Source organism: Geotrypetes seraphini, chromosome 2 (genome assembly GCF_902459505.1).
Source record: "Geotrypetes seraphini chromosome 2, aGeoSer1.1, whole genome shotgun sequence".
In the NCBI taxonomy this organism is placed as follows: Eukaryota; Metazoa; Chordata; class Amphibia; order Gymnophiona; family Dermophiidae; genus Geotrypetes; species Geotrypetes seraphini.
Window position 1 is genome coordinate 183522775 of NC_047085.1, and position 21508 is coordinate 183544282.

The following is a 21508-nucleotide window of genomic DNA, read 5'->3' on the forward strand; positions in this document are numbered from 1 at the left end:
TTCCCTCCCAGGGGGAACCGCAGCAGACACCCGAGAGGGTTGTGACCTCTTAAGGGCCGACTCCACCAGGATTGATTGGTGCGAGAGTTGCCCCTTCTCGAACCCCTTAGGCGGAATGGTCCGGTATTTCGCCTCCATCTTGGTGGGCACGACCGTGACTGTAAGAGGAGCCTCCAAGTTTTTCAGCAAGGTCTGATGTAAGACCTTGTTCAGCGGGAGGCGAGGAGATTCCCTCTGGGGAGTGGGAAGGTCCTGCTCCTCCAAATATTCCTTGGAATGGTGGGAACCCGCCGATAAGTCCACCCCTAACGCCCCCGCCATGTCATGGACGAACTTCGTAAAAGACGAAGTTCTGGCGGGAGGAGAAGGAGTCCTAGATCTCCCCGCCGAGGCAAAGGGAGAAGCCTCGCGGGAGTACCTCGGCTCCCTGGCAGATCCCGAACCCCACGAGGCACGGTCCCGTGACCTCGAGGGGGTCGGGGACCCAGCCCGCTGGAACGAGCCCCTGGGGGAACCCCCCGGGGTGCGGGGAATCGAGGTCCGTCCCTTCCGCCCCGTCGAGGAGGCACGGGAACCCTCTCTGCACGGGGACCGAAAAAGTTTTGGATTATCCATTCGGAGCTCCTCGACTCGCAAGGACTCGCCCTCGGGAGGCGATGAGCGCCCGCGTCCGCGAGGCGAGACCCGAGACCGCTTGGCTCTCCTCGGTCGGCGCCTCGCCCGAGGTCTACCCGAAGGCGAGGAGCCCCGCGAGGACCTCGAGGACGAGGTAGAGGAGATCCGCCGCACTCGGCGCAGCTTGTCCTTGGGCCTGACGCTACGCTCAGGCTGTCCCATCGAGGCCCGGTCCGAGGCCAAAGCCGAGGTCGAGGCGGCAGGTGCCTCGGCGGCCGAAGCCCCGGTACCTGAGGCCGAGGTCGCCAACTGCGGGGCAGTCGAGGCCGAGGCAGTCGAGGCCGAAGCCTGCTGCAGGTGCTCAATGGCCCCGGACAGCTCCGAGGCGATCAAAGCCCGGAGCAAGTCCTGAAACACAGGGATGGACATACCCTGGGGCAGCACCTGTCGATGCTCCACAGAGGGCGACCTCGGTCTCGAGTATTCCCTCGGGGCTATCGATTTAGACACCCTGGGCTGGGCGGAGGCAGACCCAACCGCCGATGAGGCGCCCGAGGGTGGCTTCTTGGATCCAGGAGCTGAGGAGGGAAGTGGAGACTTACCCGAGGCCTTGCTGGACGAGGCAACCTGCTTCGAGGGCACCGAGGGTCGAGGCGAGGCAGGAGGGCCCGATGTCGAGGTCGAGGCCGAGGTCGAGGCCGGGGCCGAAGCCGAGGCCGAGCTCGAGGCCATCCCCGTCGGGACGTCGGGAGAAAAAAGTTCCGCCATGCGGGCAATGCGACGCGTGAGAGCCCTTTTTTGAAAGGTCCCACACTTCAAACAGGAGTCGGTCGGGTGATGGGGCCCCAAGCACCGCAGACAACGCCTGTGGGGATCTGTGATCGACAACAGCCGGTCACAAGTGCCGCACTTTTTGAATCCCGTAACGGGCCGGGACATAGGCCCAAAAAGGGGCCGGGAACGAACGAGGTTCCTCGGCCGTGGCTACCGGGAGCCCCCGGAGCGCAAAAAATATAACACGTTTTTTTTTTTTTTTTTTTTTGAAAATCAAAGAGAAGCAAATTAAAGAAGAGAAAAAACGCAGCGACCGCGTCGAAAAAAACCTACACAGCCGCGGCGACAGAAGGCAAAAGAGCACTAAAAAATCCACAGGGCTTCTGGCTCCGCGGATGAATTAGAACTGAGGACCACGAGGTGGGGATGCGCCCTCTAGTGGGCAAGAAGGCTAGCACATGCGTGGTGCAGTGTGCAAACTTGAAACTTCAATCAAGTTTGCTTGAAAAGCTGTCCGCGCTGGGGCTCCGTAGATGACGTCACCCATGTGTGAGAATATCATGCCTGCTTGTCCTGGGATAAACACAACTTACTCCACCCCACACAGTCTGGCTTCAGAGCCAACCACAGCATGGAGACCCTACTTGGAACACTAATGGACACTGCCAGACAATACCTCTGTACAGACAAGAAAATCCTGCTCATACAACTAGACCTTTTTGCAGCCTTCGACCTGGTTGATCACGGCATTCTCATACAAACTCAAGACTCCATTGGAATCTCAGACAAGGTACTTTCATGGTTCAAAGGTTTCCTATAATCCAGAACCTACAGGGTTAAAACAAAGCAAGAAAAATCAAAAACATGATCCAACCCCTGCGGAGTTCCCCAGGGATCACCCCTATCACCCACACTATTCAATATATGCATAGCCTCCCTCAGCTTCTATCTAGACAAACATGGCATAACCTCATACAGCTATGCAGATGGCATCACTATTCTCCTCCCCTTCGACCACCCAGAACCCACCATGAAAAGCACAATACACAGAACACTCGAAACAGTAGAACACTCGAAACAGTAGCAACTTGGATGACAGAGAACAAATTAAAACTTAACCCTGACAAAACAAACTTCATCCTCCTAGAAAACAAAACTCCTATCTTAACAAATCTAGTAATAAACTCGATCTCATACCCTATTCAACCAACACTAAAACTTCTGGGAGTACTAATTGACAGAGGATGTACCATGCAACCACAAATCAACAAAGTAATAAAAGCATCATTCATGACCATGAGAAATCTAAGACAAATCCAAAAATTCTTCGACAGAAAACAATTCCTACTTTTGGTACAATCCCTTATCCTTGGCCTGACTACTGCAACATACTATACCTTCCATGTACAGCAACCATGATAAAACAATTACAAACTATACAAAATACAGCCCTAAGACTCATCTACTTATTGAAAAATATGACATCACAGAAGCTTACCATGACTCTCACTGGCTCACAATACAAGCAAGAGTACACTTCAAATTCTACTGCCTACTATTCAAAGTTATTAACAGAGAAAGCCCAACCTACTGGAATAACCGACTAACTCAATCCTCCTCATCCAGGCACAGGAGAACCCACTCACTTTTCACACACCCACCATCCAAAAATGTCAACGAAAAAGACTATATGACAACCTAATAGCCACCAAAGCAGCTAAACTGGACAGACAAATCACCATTTTGTTGTCATCGACCACAGATTACAAAACCTTCAAGAAAGATACTAAAACCCTACTCTTCAAAAAATACATAAAACCTATCTAATACAACCAGTTCCTACTTAAACCCCACCTACCCACACTACACCTACCTAAACCCCACCTACCCACTCTACATCCTTAATATACTCTAATATGCTTCTAACTACCCAACTAATGTTAAAACGCCTCTATTTACCCAAGATTTACCATCTTAAGATCTCGACAACTCTTTGATAATTCTTATTACCCAACATTTATCACCTTAAGGTCTCGACAAATCTTAAGTAATTCTTATGTAACTCTTAGGACATCTCTTATGCTATTCCTGTAAACTTTAATGTAATCTCTGACAAACTTTTATGTAATCCGCCTTAAACCACAAGGTATTGGCGGAATAGAAATCACTAATGTAATGTAATGTAATAACTACATATTATTGCCATGGAGCATCTATGAATGCAGATTAATATTAAGTTAAGCATGCAAATGGCACTATTCTATAGCTTGCACACCTAAATTTGTGCACTGATCAGAAACTGAGCATGCAACCTTAAAGAAATGCAGGGGTATGAGTAGAGGGTGCATTTTTCTCAAAATGTGTGCACTCTTTCCCAGTAGTGCACATATGTGGGAAGCATCATATATGCATGTGCATACTATCAAAAAATGAATGTGCATTCTTTAAGGTATTCTCTTGGCCAAGAGTGCAACCTCTTGACAACATTCGTTCTGGCACATAAACAAAAATAACACCATGAAAATATTTTGGTTGCCTATCAATACCAGGTATTACAAAGATGCTATGAAAACAAGGTCACAAATACGATGCCACTTCTCTTCATACCTAGGAACCGGGACTACTGCCCTGTAATTTGAAGTCTGGACTTCCTGGAACAAAGTGGTTTTTATTAGCACCAGCTAATAGCAAGAGATCAAGTTTCCCATAATGTCTCATATTACCTATCCAACAGCAAACTACAACTCAAAACAAAGGCTGTGTATAATTTACCAGCTAAGCTGATCAAGATTAATCGTACATTTTTGTTCATAGTGATGCTCCAGATGAAAAGGTTGGAAAAACTAAGGGCTTCTTTTACGAAGGTGCGCTAGGGCCTTAACATGTGCAATAGTGCGCACTAAAATACCGCACGCATTAGCCGCTACCACCTCCTCTTGAGCAGGTGGTAGTTTTTTGGGTTAGCGCGCTAATTTTGTGCGTGCGCTAAAAACACTAGCGCGCCTTCGTATAAGGACCCCTAAGGCTCACCTGAAAAATGGGATTTAGTCTAACATTACTCTGAAATTCCTCAATTTCAAACAAACAGTACAGTACTCCCCTGCAACCTCGCGGTTCTGAGTTCATGGCCCCAGTCATTCGTGGGGTTTTTTCCGTCCACCTATTGGGAGCTTATTTGATAGGCTGCAGTGAAATAACTCTGCGTGGCGTTGTGGTTTCCTCTGATGAGAGTCCTGTAGATAAGCTAAACTAATTCAAACCCTGTGTTTCGTGAATCCCAGTCAATGAATCTACCGGACCTTGTGATACACGATTTCTCTGCAAGAAGCAAAATAGCCTCTCCCGCCTCCTATCCCCGCATCGCATTCGCAGTTTTCTGAAATTCGCGGGTACTCCTGGAACAAAAACCCTGCAAATTTCAGGGAGGTACTATAAACCAAATCGGCAAAAATGGCAAAGCTGTAAGCTCTATAGTCGTAGAATTCACCTTCCGGCCAATACTCAAAATGATTTAACTGGGCAGAAACGGCTGCCGACCAAGTTAAAATCAATTGTTCACAGCTATCTGATCATTTTCAACTGCACTTAAGTTATCTCGGCTGAAAATCACCAGCTAGCACCGAATTCAAAAGTAGCAAACTCATGGGCATTCTGGGGATTACGCTGGGTAAAGAGCCAATATTCAGCCCCTCATCACCTAAGTAAACTGCTCAAATCAGGCCACATAAACAGCGATGCTATCTTTAAGCAGTTTAGCTTATGCTGTGAGGGGCTAAATATCGATCAAACCAGCTCCGTTAGCCAGCACAAAAAAAAAAGAAGAAAAAAAAATTAATATTCAAAGCTCAGACAGGGCCTATAACTGAATATCCAGGAATAAGGAAATCAGGAAACACTCGCTACTGCTGGCTTGTCTCTACACTTTATATAGGTACATTTAAAAAAAAATTAGCTTGACGTTTTTCTTAAACCTTTACTCTAGCGGAATTCTGTACAACTGTGCAGCGCGGAATTTTGCACAAGCTGTGTACAGACCTTCCTTTCTCCCACGGTCCTGCCTCCTGTTCCTGACTGGACAACCATCCTCTCCCCATGCTGATCTGACCTCCCTCCAATTGCCCACCCTCCCCATATGGATCCAGTATTTCTTACCCACAGGCCCTCCCAAAGCAGTGGCGGCAGCCAGCTGGCAGAGACAGTGCTGTGAGCAGACTGCTTACGGCCAAGCTCTACCAGGGACTGTCCTCTGCCACATCACTTCTGACACAGCAGAGGAAAGGCCCTGACAGTGCTGGCCACAAGCAGCCAATTCAAAGTGCTGCCTCTGCAGGCCAGCTGCTACTACTGCTTTGGAAGGGCCCACAGGCAAGAGATATTAGATCCAAACGAGGAGGGGGGTCAATCGGAGGCCAGACATGTTAGGGGAGGGGGGATTCGGGTGAGAAGTAGGACAGCAGGAGTACAAGAGATGCCAGATCCACTTGGGGGGGGGGGGGACAGTCAAAGAGTGAGAGCAGACCCATGGGGAAATGGATGCTGGACTACAAGTGAGGGGGGAGAGGAGGGGACATGGATGCTAGACCCGCAAGACAAGGGGGAGGGTAAGGGGGATGCTAGACCTACAAGTGTTTGGGGAAAGGGAGAGAGAAAGTGACACAGACCAGAAAGGGGATAGAATGAGAGATGCCAGACCATGTGGTGCAGGGAAGGGATTCAGGGTGTGAACAAGAATGGAATGCAAAAAAGACAAATTGCCATGGAAATGGAAGATTAGCTAATTTAAAAAAAAAAATCTCAAAACATGCCTAGCTAGGAATGTTCCACAGCTTTACATCACAGAAGAAGTGTTATTAGTTTCACTGAATTCAGACCAATCTGTTATCTGCCCAGTGTTCTCTGTAGACCTTTTGAACAGACATGCTAATGACTGATTTTACTGACTAGCCTGCTATCTTAGAAAATTTTATAATGCTATGCAATACTCCGCACCCAGCTGGAAAAAATTTCTTGAAGAAAAATGCTGTCCCTCTACTTCCTAGAGCTAAACTTAAAAAACCCAGCATTCTTCTTTCTTTCAGTTAGCCCTTTGCATCTAGGGCGCAATCCTTTGAATCCTCTTACTTGCGCTTTAAAGTAGGCCTTACTTGTGCTTTAAAGTAGGCTTTACTTACACTTTAAAAGTAGGCCTTGCATTTTTAGGGATAAGGCATAACATTTAACACTTTATGCCTGAGCTGGGGGGGAGGGGAGCAGCAGAGATATCCACTACTTGTTTATATTTGTAGTCTGTTCTTGATATTCTCAAGGCCCAGATTCACGATTTCATGTACCCATGGTTCACATATTTCATGTATCCACTGTGACCACTATTCACAAACCTAAATATCACGAACTTAAAGATCAGTTTCCTTTGCTTTCACTTTCACTTTGTGGTTTTGTCATTTGCTTCCAGAAATGGCCACAAAGTGTCCCATGCAGAAACCTAACCCTATTTTTCCTTCAAGATCCATTATTCACTTTCCATGGTTTTGGGGCGCAACAAGTATTGCTAGAACCTAACCTCTATTTTCCCATAGACCAGCCTTTCATTATTCGCAATTTTGCAGTTCATGAACATTTTTGTGAACCATACTGTGGCGAATAATGAGATTGGACTATATTTCAATGAGACATCAGGACTATGTATATACCCTTACCTACCTGCTCCTGACCTGATTTGCTATGATTACATGCATATTAATTCATTGCAAGCCACATTGATATGTTGATCACATATCAAATTTCAATACACTAAACAAACACTGCAATAGAAACTGACAGGACTTGCAAAATAAGCATAAAAAACCATTTTCCTTGAAAACAAACTTAACATTTTTTATGATTTAAAAAAAAACACTGCAATAGAAACTGACAGGACTTGCAAAATAAGCATAAAAAACCATTTTCCTTGAAAACAAACTTAACATTTTTTATGATTTAAAAAAAATCCATTCCTACTTACCAACACTTTATTTTCCACTTTATCTCCCTTAAACTCTAGTTTCACTTTCTTCCTCACTGCTATTTTAATTTTCCGACCAATAACATCTCTCACGCTCTCTGCAAAAGAAGATCCAAGTTAAAAGATTTCAACAAGCTGATAAATACAGAGAAAGAGCACAGGAGAAGCATCTCTACAGCCTCGGGAATAAGTTTGGGCGGGGGGGGCGCGGTTAACAGACTTCACAGCTACAAACTGATCTGTAGCCAGTCCTTTCGTCGCAAACTGAGGTTGCCCAGGGACCTAATTCGGAAGCACTGCTTTACGCACCGTTTGCAAAGCATCAGCAACGCTTGTTGAACCGACTCGCACTTCAAATTTTGCCTTGCACTGGAATCACAATAGCTTTCCTACAAGGCCACATTCTAACGATAAAAACTAGAGCCAGCCCCCTCAAAAGACGTTCTGATTTTCGTAACACTCCAGGGTCCTCATCAAAGCCAACTAAATATATGTGTGCTGCAGATTTTAAGCCTGAAATGAAATGATAACTGCGTCTGTAACCCTCTTACAAGAGATTGGGGAACCCGAAGAGTGTATTATTATTTGACAGGCAAATTCCTGGGCTCCCAGTTTTCTCAATACGACACGAAGTGCGACCGCTTCTCCCTCCCCCCCCCCCCCCCCCCCCACCTGCACGAGCCCAGCGAGGACGGGTAGAGCAACCTGCGACGGTGCCGCTTCTCCCCGCAGGGGTAGAGTCCTGTGCTTTCCCTCGCAGTACACACCCCGTCGCCTGCCCCCTTTCCCAGACTTTGGACCGTGGAGAAGGCCCTGCAACTTCCCGCGAAAGCATGCAAACAAGCAAATCTCACCCAGCAGCTCCTTGCCAATATCCGAGCTGTCTTCACTCATTTTTCTTTTCCTCAACCCCACTGTTTTCCGGGTGTTTTTTGCCTATTCCCGGCTCTTCTTTTTCTCCCCCCCCCCCTTGGACAAAACGAAAAGATCCGTGGATTTATAACACATCGACCGATTGGCTTTGCAGAGGAAGATAGACCGGGAGAGCGGAGTTCTCATTCGGTGGGGACGCGTTGCTTCCTCGGTCCCTCCATGTCCCCTAGGTCGCCGAGGCTAAGAAAATGCACCGGAGAGGGCCGGGAGCAGGCGGGAATGGGCAGCCTCCCCCACTACTGCTGCCCGCTCGGCTTCTTTTCCCTCCTCCGCTTTCTAGCCGAGGTTTCCGCCGCTGCCTCTGGCACTCTCGCGCACACTGCCGAGCTCGCGACGCCTCCTGCCCCGCTCTAGGTGGAAGAGGAGACAGACGCGGGGAAGGACTGTGGAGCGCGCGACAGCTGGCGGAAGGCGCGCGCGCGCCTCTCTCTCTATTAAAAATACTGCAGCAAGGAGACGCGTAGGGCAGGTGTTGAGTTTGTTTGTTTAAGGGGGGGGGGGGAGGGGAGTCTCCGGCACTGTTTTCGGACGAACCACAAGTGGGAGTTTTCACTCAGCCATTCAAAGGGTAAAATATCCCGGGGAAAACAGCAAGCAAAGGCTGGGGACGGTTTGGGTTTTTAATATGCAAAAAAAAACTATTCGCCCAGGCATCGGGGAAATTGGGAGGTGGGGGACACCTGCCGGTGTAAAGGGAATGAAAAGCGGGAGAGAGAAATGAGTGTCTGAAACTGCTTGCTGATGGGGAAGAGCTTTCGGGAATCCTTTACCCCACAGGAAGCTAGTTTATTAAAGGTTGATAGTGGAGTTAATTGTTTTCGGTGTTACGTTTTAAAGAAGTAAAAGACTCGAGTCACTAGGAAAAAAAACCCAGAAAGGTTTGAACTTTGATCCGTAGCTCCTCTGATTGAGCCTCTTATCTTGCTCACAGTTATAACTAAAAGCAGGAATCCTCCAAATTTTCAAAATAAGGGTCATAAAGAATCAGTGAGAGGATCAATGGGGTATCCGTTGCAGTTTGCTACGTGGGTTGGTGCCCCCTCTTCAGCCTTTGCCTTGGAGAAAAGAGTCCTTCCCTTTGATGTATGTTACATTTTTGTCACTATGGTAAACTTCATAGGGTAGTAGGACCAGATGAACTTTATATTGGGCACTAGGTAAACACAGACCCCCCTCATTCACTTTATTTGAACCCCTCTTGTTTTCTCCTCTCTCACCCCCCCCCCCTCTAAGTTTATCCCTACTATATCTATGTTCTCCACCTGCAGTTCAGGCTGGAAATGTTGCAGGTCTGCTGCTCTCCCTCCCACTGGAAATCAACACTACATTTTGAACCTATCTAATCTCCTACTACAATCACAACTTTCATCTACCCAGGCTGCAAATCCTGCATATTACTCCTTCCTCTTTAGTTGCAATCACTGCTGCCAACCTGGAAACCGTATACTGGGCATGATTGAACATTTGTCTGATCCAGTATGGCTATCCTTATGGAATGCAGTAATAATAATAATAATTATTATTTTATTTTTATATACCACCAAAGCTATGATAGTTCAAGGCAGTTTACAACAAGAGGTGCTGGACAATCAGCGAAGTGGTACAATACAGTGAAGTGGTACATCATATATAAGGTACAGGTTGGGAGTAGTAATACATTATAAGAATCTTAGGTTACAATCAATTAAACAAATTTGTTTTTATTGCTTTTCTAAAATTGAAGTAGGATGAGGAATGCATGATAATGTTACCTGGGAGGCAAGAGTTCTGTCCAGGAATTTTTTGTAGTGGCAGTCTCCCAGTAACCCCTGGGAGAGCAGAAGAGTAAGGATCAGGTAGTAGACAGGCTAAAAATCTTGAAAGGGACGTTGCTGGAGTATGCCAGCATGTTTGAGTCTAGGGCAATGTTTCTCAACTTGATTCTGGAGTACCCCCTTGCCAGTCAGATTTTCAGAATCCCCACAATGAATATGCATAAACTTGATTTGTGTAGAGAAAAGGGGAAACCACATCACAATCTGCTCAGCAAATATAAAAATCTGATATGCTCTGAGTTGCATTACCTTGAAACCTTGGCTTCTAAACACATGGACTAAAGTTTAGCTATAGTTTAAAGTTGGTGTTTTGTTTTTTAAATCAATCTTGTTGTTGTTGTAGTGTTTACCATTCAGATTAAAGCTTTTTATGCCGATGATGTAGTTGGTGGTTGATAGAACTTGTTTAGGCTCAACTGTAATCTGAGGCTTTTTCTTTCGTTTAGGGTGGTAGCTCAGCTTGTGTGTCTTTTTGATGTTTTTATTTATTGTTTATTGATTTTTAAATTAAATACCAAGTATACACTTGTACAGAAAGCATAATTAGCCAGAACCTTTATATTAAAGTATAAAACATTTACACTTTCACAAAACAACAAACCAAGAAATATACCATATTTTTCGCTCCATAAGACACACCTGACCATAAGACGCACCCACCTCTAGAGGAAGAAAAATCAAGAAAAAAATTCTGAACCAAATGGTGTGCCCTATACCCTGTCCCCTCTCTGATAGTCTAGTAGTAGGCTGGGACAGGGTACAGGGCACATCTAGTAGTGGGCACGTCTAATGGTAGGCACGTCTAGGTGCAACCAGCCAGCCAGCCCCAAAGCAGCCAGCCAACCTACCCCCAAGCCAGCCAGCCCCCAGTCAAGCCAGCCAGCCAGCCCAAAGGCAACCAGCCAACCCAAGCCAGCTAGCCAGTCCCAATCCAGCCAGTCAGCCCAAAGGCAACCCGGCCAGCCAGCCAGTCCCAAGCCAGCTAGCCAGTCCCAAGCCAGCCAGCCCTCAGTCAACCCGGCCAGCTAGCCAGTCCAAAGGCAACCAGCCAACCCACCCCAAGCCAGCTAGCCAGTCCCAAGCCAGCCAGCCCAGAGGCAAAGGCAGGCAGGCACTCCCCCCGGTACCTTTTTTTTAGCATCCCGGCAGTCCAGTGCGCTTTCCACGCTCACGCGAGAACTGACAGGCAGCCATATCTGAGCGCAGGGAGGGACCAAGCAGTCATGGAAAAAGCGCGCGCCTGCCTCCTGTACCGCTGTGCCACTGATGCTGCCGGAAGAGAGCAGTGGAACCCAGGCAGGAGCGTGGAAAGCGCGCTGGACCGCTGGGACGCCAAAAGGAGGTACGGGTCTTGTTTGGGTATTTTTTTTACATTTGCTCCTTAAGACGCACCGTTATTTCCACCCCCTTTTGGGGGGTGGAAAAAGTGCGTCTTATGAAGCGAAAAATACGGTATGTTATTATATTCAGTGTTCTCCCCAGAAACTTTTTCCAGCCGGGTGGCATGAAAAAGTAGCCGGGTGGGGCGGGACAGGGAAATTTGGTGGTGGGGAAAATTAAGGGCTCCTTTTACTAAGCTGCAATAGCGTTTTTAGCGCGTGCAGAATTGCCACGCTACATGGCTAGAACTAACGCCAGCTCAATGTTGGTGTTAGTGTCTAGCATGTGCGGCAATTCTGCGCGAGCTAAGCGCGCAGTAAAACCGCTATCGCAGCTTAGTAAAAGGAGCCCTAAATGTGTACTATTTGTATTAGTTAATTATTATTAGTTATTTTCCAATGCTCAATATGACTTAAGGTTTGACACTTGTTCCATAATTTTTTATTAAATTTAAGAAGTATCCAATTCTAGAAGTGAATAATTAGATATTTGCCCTCTTTCAAATGGTATAGAGCAGCGTCTCTCAAACTTTTTTAACTCCGGCACACTAAATGCAGCAAATGTTTTTCATGGCTGGAAAAAATTTCTGGGGAGAACACTGTTGCCGTTAGTTTTCAAGGTCCAATCACATCAAAGAATGATGCTTATCTGGACAGTTGTATAATAAAAAGAATGGATAAGATAACATGAGAAGTGAAATTTTCATGAATCAGAGGGATACATACCCTGTAGGTCCTAAAAGCAGGCTTGTGGATTAGATATAAACTATGAAGGCAGTGGTGTACCTAGCATATGTGACACCCGAGACCCATCATTTTTTACACCCCCCAATCTGTATGAAAAACATGATTTTTAGTAGGAATCCACAAGTCACACAAGAGTGTAACTAGGAAAAGGCAGCATCTTGCATATTGCAGTGAGCAGTATATCAATACACCCATTGTAAAACTAAACAAGCCAGACTAGTACAGATCAATCCTGCACAGTCATTCCTAACTGAAAACCATGTCTTCCGAACACACCTTCGCCTAGTATGGAATATGTAATCACAAACTAACCCCTCTCCCTTTTACAAATCTGTAATGTGGTTTTTAGCCATGGTGGTAACAGTTCAGACTCTCATAGAATTCTGAGAAATTACCATCATGGCCAGTGCTAAAAAAAAGCTCTACAGTTTTGTAAAAGGGGGGATAAAATAGAAAAATGTAGACAAAGGTTAAATTGAACTACCAAGAAGCTGAACTCTGCATACAATGCAACACCACAGAAACAGCGATGCATCTTCCCTAAAGCAAAAAAATAAATAAATATAATTTTTTTCTACATTGTCTTCTCTGGTTTCTGCTTTCCTCATAGTCTTGACACTCTCTTCCTTTCATCCACTGTCTACCCTCTCTCTGCCCCTTCTATATGGCATCTTCTCTCCTTGTATTCCCCTTCCATCTCTCCCTTCACCCCTATTATTCTGGCATCCATCTTCTTCCCTTCCCTCCTTCAATGGTCTGGCATCTCTCTCTTCTTCTTCCCTTCCCTCTCGCACACCCCCATGGTCTGGCATTTCAATCTCCTCTCCCTTCCCCTCACTTCCATCAGCATCTACCCCCTTTCTTTCCCTCCAACCCAATTCCATCCAGTATCCTTCCCCCTTATGTCTCTCTCTCCTTTCCGTGCACACCAATTCCATCAGCATCTGCCCCCTTTCTCTCCCTCCACCACCATTCCATACCACCCTGACCTCCTTTTTCTCCCTCCACCACCCTTCTATACTCCTCTCTCCCTCCAAACCAGCAAGGTCCCATGATGACTGCTTCTGTTGCCTCTGCCTCTGTAAGATGTAAGTGACATTGGAGGGGGTGGGCCGGCAGACACAGGGAATTGCAGCGAGGTTCCGCAATGACTGCAGCTGCCGGTCCTCCCCTTCCGACGTCACTTCGTCTTCCGGAGGCAGAGGCAGAAAATGCAGTCATCATGGGATCTTTCTGCACTTCAGTGCGGCTGCCGACTCTGCTTCAGAATAAGTACGGCAGCCGTGCTGAGGTGCAGGTGCCATTTAGAGCAGCTTGGAAGGTTCTGGATCCAGCCGGCTGTGTATCCCCCTAGGGCTGGCACCTGGGGCGGTCTGCCACTGTATGAGGGGACAAAAAATAATAGAAAGAATGGATAACTTGACCGATTTTAGACATGTCATACAATTATAACCACAAAAATACATCATAAAATGTAATTCTAAACTCAAAAGACTCCAGACGAAAAGCATACTATAGAAAGGAAACCAGAAAAGATCAAACCCATAGTACTAAGATCCAAATGCTAAAATCGGACATGTCCATTACGAAGAGACATGTGGATCACCACTAATTATAACGAGTGAGTCTTTAAAATATGAGATGGTAACGGATAGCCAGACCTGGTGAACGGAAGTGACAAATACTGGAGCCAAAACCAGAGCACCGTGATGAAACTTGAATATGGATACCTTGGCGTTGAAGCCCAGCTGCCAGGAAGATGACCAACGTTCCAACAAAAACAAGTCCTGCGTCATACTATCGTGTAAATCGGAGCCGCTCACTATGTTACATAGTTTGGCGTTGTCGGCCAATAGTTTTATTTTACCTTGAAGCCCCTGAGTCAGGTCCCTAATGAATAAGTTGAAAAGGAGCGGGCCCAAGACTGAGCCCTGCGGTACTCCACTTGTCACTTCTGACGTTTTAGAGAGGGTGCCGTTAACCACCACCCTCTGAAGTCTACCATTGGCTATTTTTTGGGCTTGCGAGCTACTTTTAAAATGACCAAGTCAAAATGATCTACCAATAATAAAAAATTTTTAAAAAACCACAAAGCACACTGTACGCAGAGAAAATGTTAATAATCATTCCTATTCCGGGGTTTTCTCAAAGAGATCAAAGCAGATGACTCTATGCACTGTCACCTCACTAACAACCATACAAAAATAGACAAATATACCCCCTCCCTTTTTACTAAACCACGATAGCAGTTTTTAGCGCAGGGAGCTGCGTTGAATGTCCAGCGCTGCTTTTGACACTCATAGGCTCCCTGCACTAAAAACCGCTATTGTGGTTTAGTAAAAGGAGACCATAGTGTAAAATATAGGCAGCAGTTATAAATTCAGACACATTTTGATCAGTAAATTTAAAATAAAATCATTTTTCCTACCTTGTCTGGTGATTTCATGAGTCTCTGGTTGCACTTTCTTCTTCTGACTGTGCATCCAATCTTTCTTCCCTTCTTTCAGCCTGTATGCTTCCTCTCCTCCTGAACTCATTCCCCTCCCCCCCCAACTTTTTCTTCCTCTCTTCCTGCCCTTTCTTTCTTTCTTTCTCTCTTCATGCCCCCTTTATTTTTTTCTGTTTCTCTTCCTGCCCTCTTACTTTCTTTCTCCTTGCCCTCCTCCAAGCCACTGCCAATGTCACTGCCATCGGGGAACAGGCCCCAAAGCCGCTGGCCGCCGCCCCCCCAAGCTCTCCCTACTTCGGGCCGACCAGCCTTCTTCTCCCCGATGTCAATTCTGCCGTCGGAAAAGAAGGCTGATCGGCCCAAGATCACAATCGATTGGGGGAAATGCTGCCGGGTTCTGCCTTCGCAGAAACTGAAAGTAAGCAGGACCCGGCAGCAAGAAGAGCAAATGGAAAGCTTCACTGACCTGTCTCCCGCCTTAGCCCGTAGTGAATTTATGCTTCGGCGATCTAACATGTGCGTGCCGGCTTCCTTTCTCTTCCCTCCCCCCCCCCGGACATAACTTCCGGTTTCGGAGGGAAGAGAAGGGAAGCCGACACACACACATTAAAGCCCCGGAGCATAAGTTCGCTACGGGCTAAGGTGAAATCATCAAGCCGGCTTTTTTTTTTTTATGTTGAGCAGCAGCGGAGGCAGCAGAATTTAGCTGGGCGGTCATCTAAATTACCCGGGCGGACCGCCCAGCTGAAAGGCCCTAGGGAGAACACTGATATTGTGTTTTAGCTTGAACATCTTTTCATACAAAAGTTGTTAGGTAGTAAGGGTAAAATGTCAATAGCATCAAAATAGCTTAAGATTAATACATAAGTATATTGATTACGTATAATTTCTTGTTGCTGAGAAAATGTAAAAAAAAACCTGTCAGGGATCAGCATTAAAGATAGTTTTCACAGCAACCTCTGAACTACTATCTGCCTCTGCCCACCCATCCCTAGGCTCAAATTACTCTTATACTACTCTTAAATTACCCTCCACAACTCCCCAGCTGATCTTAATAAGGACAATCTCCACAAATCTGAGACATACCCGTCTAACATTCATAGTACCTTAATAGGATTTAATTAAGCAGCTCAGTAATAAGATGCAGACAGTAGTCCAGCAGCAAGAGGGGAGCTATCTTGTCCTTTGTGCCCAGTGTCACATGAATGATTATCTCCCAGTTGGCGAGAAATTATATGTGTGTGCTCATTGCAAAGAGCTTCTGGCTCTCAAAGACCAAGTCCGTTCCCTTGAGGCTAGGGTTGCAGACTTGGAGGAGCTGAGGTTGATAGAGAGGTACATAGAGGAGACCTACAGGGACATTGTGGAGAAGTTCCACCTCCAGTCTGGCAGCCCCTGTGCTGCCTTGGAGGAGGGAGGTCTCCTAAAAGAAAAACATCATCCTGGTGATGCAAGAAATGATCCTATAGTCAGGACCGACCAACTCAAAGGGTGAGAAAGCCTTAGCCACCCCTTTAATGCCCTTAAGTGCGTATAGATTTTACCACGATCCTCAGCGGCACCACTTGGAGCTCAAAACAATCTCATTGCTCCAAGCTTTACGTGTCAATTCGCATTGGATCACTATTTTATATTTTTTCTTATTCTTTTTATTTTATATCTGCAGATATAAAATATCTGTGGTCACAGAGCTTGGCGGTATAATATACTGAGGGGTTATCCTTGATAAAGCTTTATAGCGAAACATGTCGGTGTTATAATCCCCTGCCAGAGACCACATGATTAAGCTAAGTGATATGCTTAAAACTACTAAGCTAAGTGTTAGCATTTAAGTTATAAATAAATAAATATTTTATTAATGTAAAATACACAAAAGTTAAGAAAAATAAAAATAAGAAAAAATATAAAATATAAAATAGTGATCCGATGACGAATTGACATGTAAAGCTTGGAGCAATGAGATTGTTTTGAGCTCCAAGTGGTGCCGCTGAGGATCGTGGTAAAATCTATATGTACTTAAGGGCATTAAAGGGATGGCTAAGGCTTTCTCACCCTTTGAGTTGGTCTATCTTGACTGAATACCCTTGGTGAAGTGTGTGCTGTGTGCTATTTTAGAATCCTATAGTCAGGACCTGCACAGCAGGAGATTTAATATCTTCTTGCACAGAGGATCTATCTCCAGGGGCTTCCGCCCAGAAGGGAGGAGTTAGGACAGCTGTTGTAGTGGAAGACTCAATCATTAGTCATGTTGTTGGGCATAAGGATCGTCTGGTTACTTGCCTGCCTGGTGTGAAGGTGGCGGCCCTCCCATGTCATTTAGATAGGATATTAGATAGTGCTGGGGAGGAGCCAGCTGTCTTGGTACATGTAGGTACTAATGATATAGGAAAATGTGGGAGGAAGGTTCTGGAAACCAAATCTAGGCTCTTAGATAGAAAAAAAATCCAGAGCCTCCAGGATAGCATTTTCAGATATGCTCCCCATTTCACACACAGGACCCAAGAGGCAAGCAGAGCCCTGAAATCTCAATGCATGGTTGAGTCGATGGTGCAGGATTGAGGGATTTAGATTTTGTTAGGAACTGGGCTACCTTCTGGGAAAGGGGGAGGCAATTCTGAAAGGATGGACTCCATCTTATCGGGATAGAACCAGGCTGCTGGCGTTAATGTTTAAAAAGGAGATAGAGCAGCTTTTAAATTAAGATGGGGAGGGAAGCCGACATGTACTGCTGATTTGTCTTTTTACATTATTATTATTATGCGTTCACTACACCCTTGTTTTATGAACTGCTCATGTGACCATAAGTTGATAGACATGATTTCTGTAGGAATTCAACAAGTACTACAGTTTTGGAAAACAGCTTCACTACTTAATTATACTTTTGGGTGGAATTCCATATGTTTATTTAAAAGGTATGAGCAGTATGCTGTTGAGAAATTATACTTCTCTCAGTCAGGGTCTACTAGTAAGATATGGCAGCCCATTGACATTTATCTGCAAAAGTTATGATTGTTTACTATATTTATTATAATATTATAGAGCAAGGGTAGGGAACTCCAGTCCTCGAGAGCCGTATTCCAGTTGGGTTTTCAGGATTTCCCCAATGAATATGCATTGAAAGCAGTGCATGCAAATAGATCTCATGCATATTCATTGGGGAAATCCTGAAAACCCGACTGGAATACGGCTCTCGAGGACCGGAGTTCCCTACCCCTGTTATAGAGGATATACCTGATATTTGTTCATATGTTGTAAACTTTCGTGAACTATACCTGTTTCATATTTGATAAAACTAATAAACAGATTGAACTAAAAAGGAGATAGAGCAGCTTATAAACTAAGATGGGGGGAAGCCAACAGTCAATCAGGAGCAGATGGTTCGATTTGGAGTATCCTTGAAGGATACTGTTGAATCAGAACATTTAGGGAGGTTTCAAAAATGGTGAAAGAAAGCCAAGAGTTCTTAAGAGGGAAGCAGAGTAAGATGTGACGTTATCCCTGTCATCTTCTCAGCAGCCTGTAGATACGAGGAAAAAAAAACACAATTTGAAGTGTCTGTATACAAATGCTAGAAGTCTAAAAAATAAAGTAGGGGAGTTAGAGTATATAGAACTGAATGATGAGGAAGATATAATAGGCATCTCAGAGACCTGGAGGAAGGAGGACAATCAATGGGACACTGTTACCTGGGTACAAATTTTATCGCAATGATAGAGTAGATCAAATTGGAGTAGTGGGGGGGGGGAAGTTGTGCTATATGTTAAAGAGGGAATTGAATCAAACAAAATAAACATTCTGAACAACACAGATAGCAATGTCGAATAGAGAGTTGTGTGGGGACATAAATCCCACCCATCCCCGCCTGTCCCCGCCAGGATCCTCTCTGTCCCCACCCGTCTTTGTCAGGATCCTCTCCATCCCCACCCATCCCCGCAAGGAATTACCTCCATCCCCGCCCGTCCCCATAAAAAGCAGCAATTACTTCTGACAGGATCATCAATTCTACGTTTCTTTTGTGTGTTGCGTTGCTGTTTTCCTTGTGGAATCTCTTTGGTGGAACCCTTTTTTTGTTTTCTGTTCAGGTAATTAATTTATAAACCCCCTCTTTTACTAAGGCTGATGTGTCCATTATATTATATGGATGAACCCTGCTTCCAAAGCCTTCTATCCCCATGGGAGTCCCGATGGCTAGAGCGGGGTCCCCGTGGGAGTCCCTTGGGCCAGAGGGGGGTCCCTGTGGGAGTCCCATGGGTTAGGGGGGATTCCTGCGGGACCTGAGGGATTCTCGCGATCCCCGTTCCCATGCAGACCTCTAGTGTGGAATCCATATGGGTAGAAATTCCATTTGGGAAGGGAAGGAATATATGGGTGGGGTTATACTACCGTCCCTCTGAACAGAATGAGCAGACAGATGAAGAAATGTTTTCACAGTTCAGGAAAGCTGGCAAATTGGATAACAGTATAATAATGGGTGATTTCAACTACATCCAAACGAAAAACATAATTCATAATACCAAAAAGAAAAATGCAAACCATCACACTGAACAATATAAATCCAAATGCAGACCGAAATTTTTTTTGCTATAATTTTCTTTACCAATAATACACAATTTATGTGGAGAATAAAGCCTCAGTCAATGCTTCATGGGCTCAAAAAAACTCCACATATGTTATTTCTTTTTATAGATATAATCAACAGTCTATTCAATCAGAAATATACATAAATGTGTGATAACCAGCACTGCTCCAATAAAGCAGAAAATTTATCTGTGTGGCTGCTCTGATGTCTTCAGTTCCTCTGTCCTCTGGATAGCGCTGTCTCTGCTTTGCACAAATGGCGCTATCTGAAGAATGGAGGAATTGAAGACATTGGAATTAGTGGATGCTGGATAACTGTTTCTCTGGTTGATTGAGAGTGTTAGAAACCTTGTCTAACCCAGATCTCACTTCCACCACCCCCCTCCCGCAGCAAAGCTTTCCTCCCTTCCTCCCTCAAGCCCAGAAGCAGGCGGCAGTCCTGAGCCACGAAATCCCTCCCTCCCTTCCCCGAAGCGGCAGCCGGTTAGCAGGAGGCAGCACTCAAAACATCAGAATGACGCATCAGAGGAAAGGCCCTGCCAGGGCTGGCCATGAACAGCCTGTTTTGAGTGCTGACTCCTGCTGACTACCTGCCACTTCGGGTGAGGAAGGGAGGGAGCGAGGGGATTCGCAGCTCAGAAACCGCCGCCTGCTTTTGCTGCTTTAGGGCTTGAGGGAAGGAGGGGGGCTTTGCGTCTCAGGACTGCTCCTGCACTAGTGCTTTGGTGTGGGAGGGAGGGGGGTTTACATTTCAGCTGCTTGGGGGCTTGAGGGAGAATAGGAGGAGGGATTTGCGATTCAGGACCACTGCTGCACAGGTGCTTCAGGTCAGGAGGGAGGTGTGGTTCTCGCTCAGGACTGCTGCCACTTCTATGCTTTGGGGCTTGAGGGAGGGGGTGGGGGTTGTGGCTCAGGACCGCTGGCACTGGTGCTTCAGGGGACTTTTTTTTCCCCCAGCAATTTTTTTTCTGGTTGGGTGAGAATATAAGAACATAAGAATTGCCGCTGCTGGGTCAGACTAGTGGTCCATCATGCCCAGCAGTCTGCTCACGCGGCGGCTCTCTGAGACTAGCCCTACCTGAGTACGTTCCGGTTCAGCAATAACTTGTCTAACTTTGTCATGAATCCCTGGAGGGCGTTTTCCCCTATGACAAACTCCGGAAGAGCGTTCCAGTTTTCTACAACTCTCTGAGTGAAGAAGAACTTCCTTACATTCGTACGGAATCTATCCCCTTTCAATTTTAGAGAGTGCCCTCTCGTTCTCCCTACCTCAGAGAGGGTGAACAAATTGCCCTTATCTACTAAGTCTAGTCCCTTCAGTACCTTGAATGTTTCGATCATGTACCCTCTCAATCTCCTCTGTCCGAGGGAGAAGAGGCCCAGTTTCTCTAATCTTTTGCTGTACGGCAGCTCCTCCAACCCCTTAACCATCTTGGTCACTCCTCTCTGGACCCTTTCGAGTAGTACCATGTCTTTCTTCATCTACGGCGACCAGTACTGGATGCAGTACTCCAGGTGAGAGCACACCATGGCCCGGAACAGTGGCATGATAACCTTCTCCGATCTATTCGTGATCCCTTCTTTATCATTCCTAGCATTCTGTTCACCCTTTTTGCCGCTACCGCACATTGCGTGGACGGCTTCATCGACTTGTCGATCATAACTTCCAAGTCTCTCTCCTGGGAGATCTCTCCAAGTACCGCCCCTGACATCCTGTATTCGTGCATGAGATTTTTGTTACCTACATGCATCACTTTACACTTATCCACGTTGAACCTCATCTGCCATGTTGATTCCCATTCCTCGAGCCTGATTATGTCACGTTGCAGATCTTCACAATCCCCCTGTGTCTTCACTACTCTGAATAACTTCATATCGTCTGCAAATTTAATCACCTCACTTGTTGTACCAATGTCCAGATCATTTATAAAGTTGTTGAAAAGCACGGGTCCAAGCACCGAGCTCTGCGACACCCCACTGGTGGCGCTCTTCCAGTCCGAGTATTGTCCATTTACCCCCACTCTCTGTTTCCTATGCTCCAGCCAGTATTTAATCCACATGAGTATTTCACCCTCGATTCCATAGCTCGCAATTTTCCGAAGTGAGAGTGCTGGTTAGCCAAGAACCGGTTAACTGAGCTTCTACTGTACTGCACACTTTCTATTAATATTACACTTGTCAGCTGCTGTTTGTCTTTGCCTCTCTTTTGGACCCCTCT

The 21508-nt window shown here is 45.9% G+C and overlaps 1 protein-coding gene across 5 annotated transcripts in view; it reads right to left on the reverse strand.

The window, feature by feature from the left end:
• Positions 1-21508, reverse strand: part of CARMIL1 (capping protein regulator and myosin 1 linker 1) — a 476507-nt gene that overhangs the window by 440443 nt on the left and 14556 nt on the right. The window contains exons 1-2 of one of the 5 annotated variants that reach the window (XM_033934489.1): positions 8245-8833; positions 7391-7488 (exon numbers count right to left, since the gene is read on the reverse strand). In XM_033934489.1, the coding sequence (XP_033790380.1) occupies positions 7391-7488; positions 8245-8284 (138 nt within the window). In that variant the 5' untranslated portion in view covers positions 8285-8833. Of the gene's footprint in view, positions 1-7390; positions 7489-8244; positions 8834-21508 lie in introns of those variants that run through there. The other 4 variants (XM_033934488.1, XM_033934487.1, XM_033934492.1 and 1 more) reach the window with 4 other exon arrangements.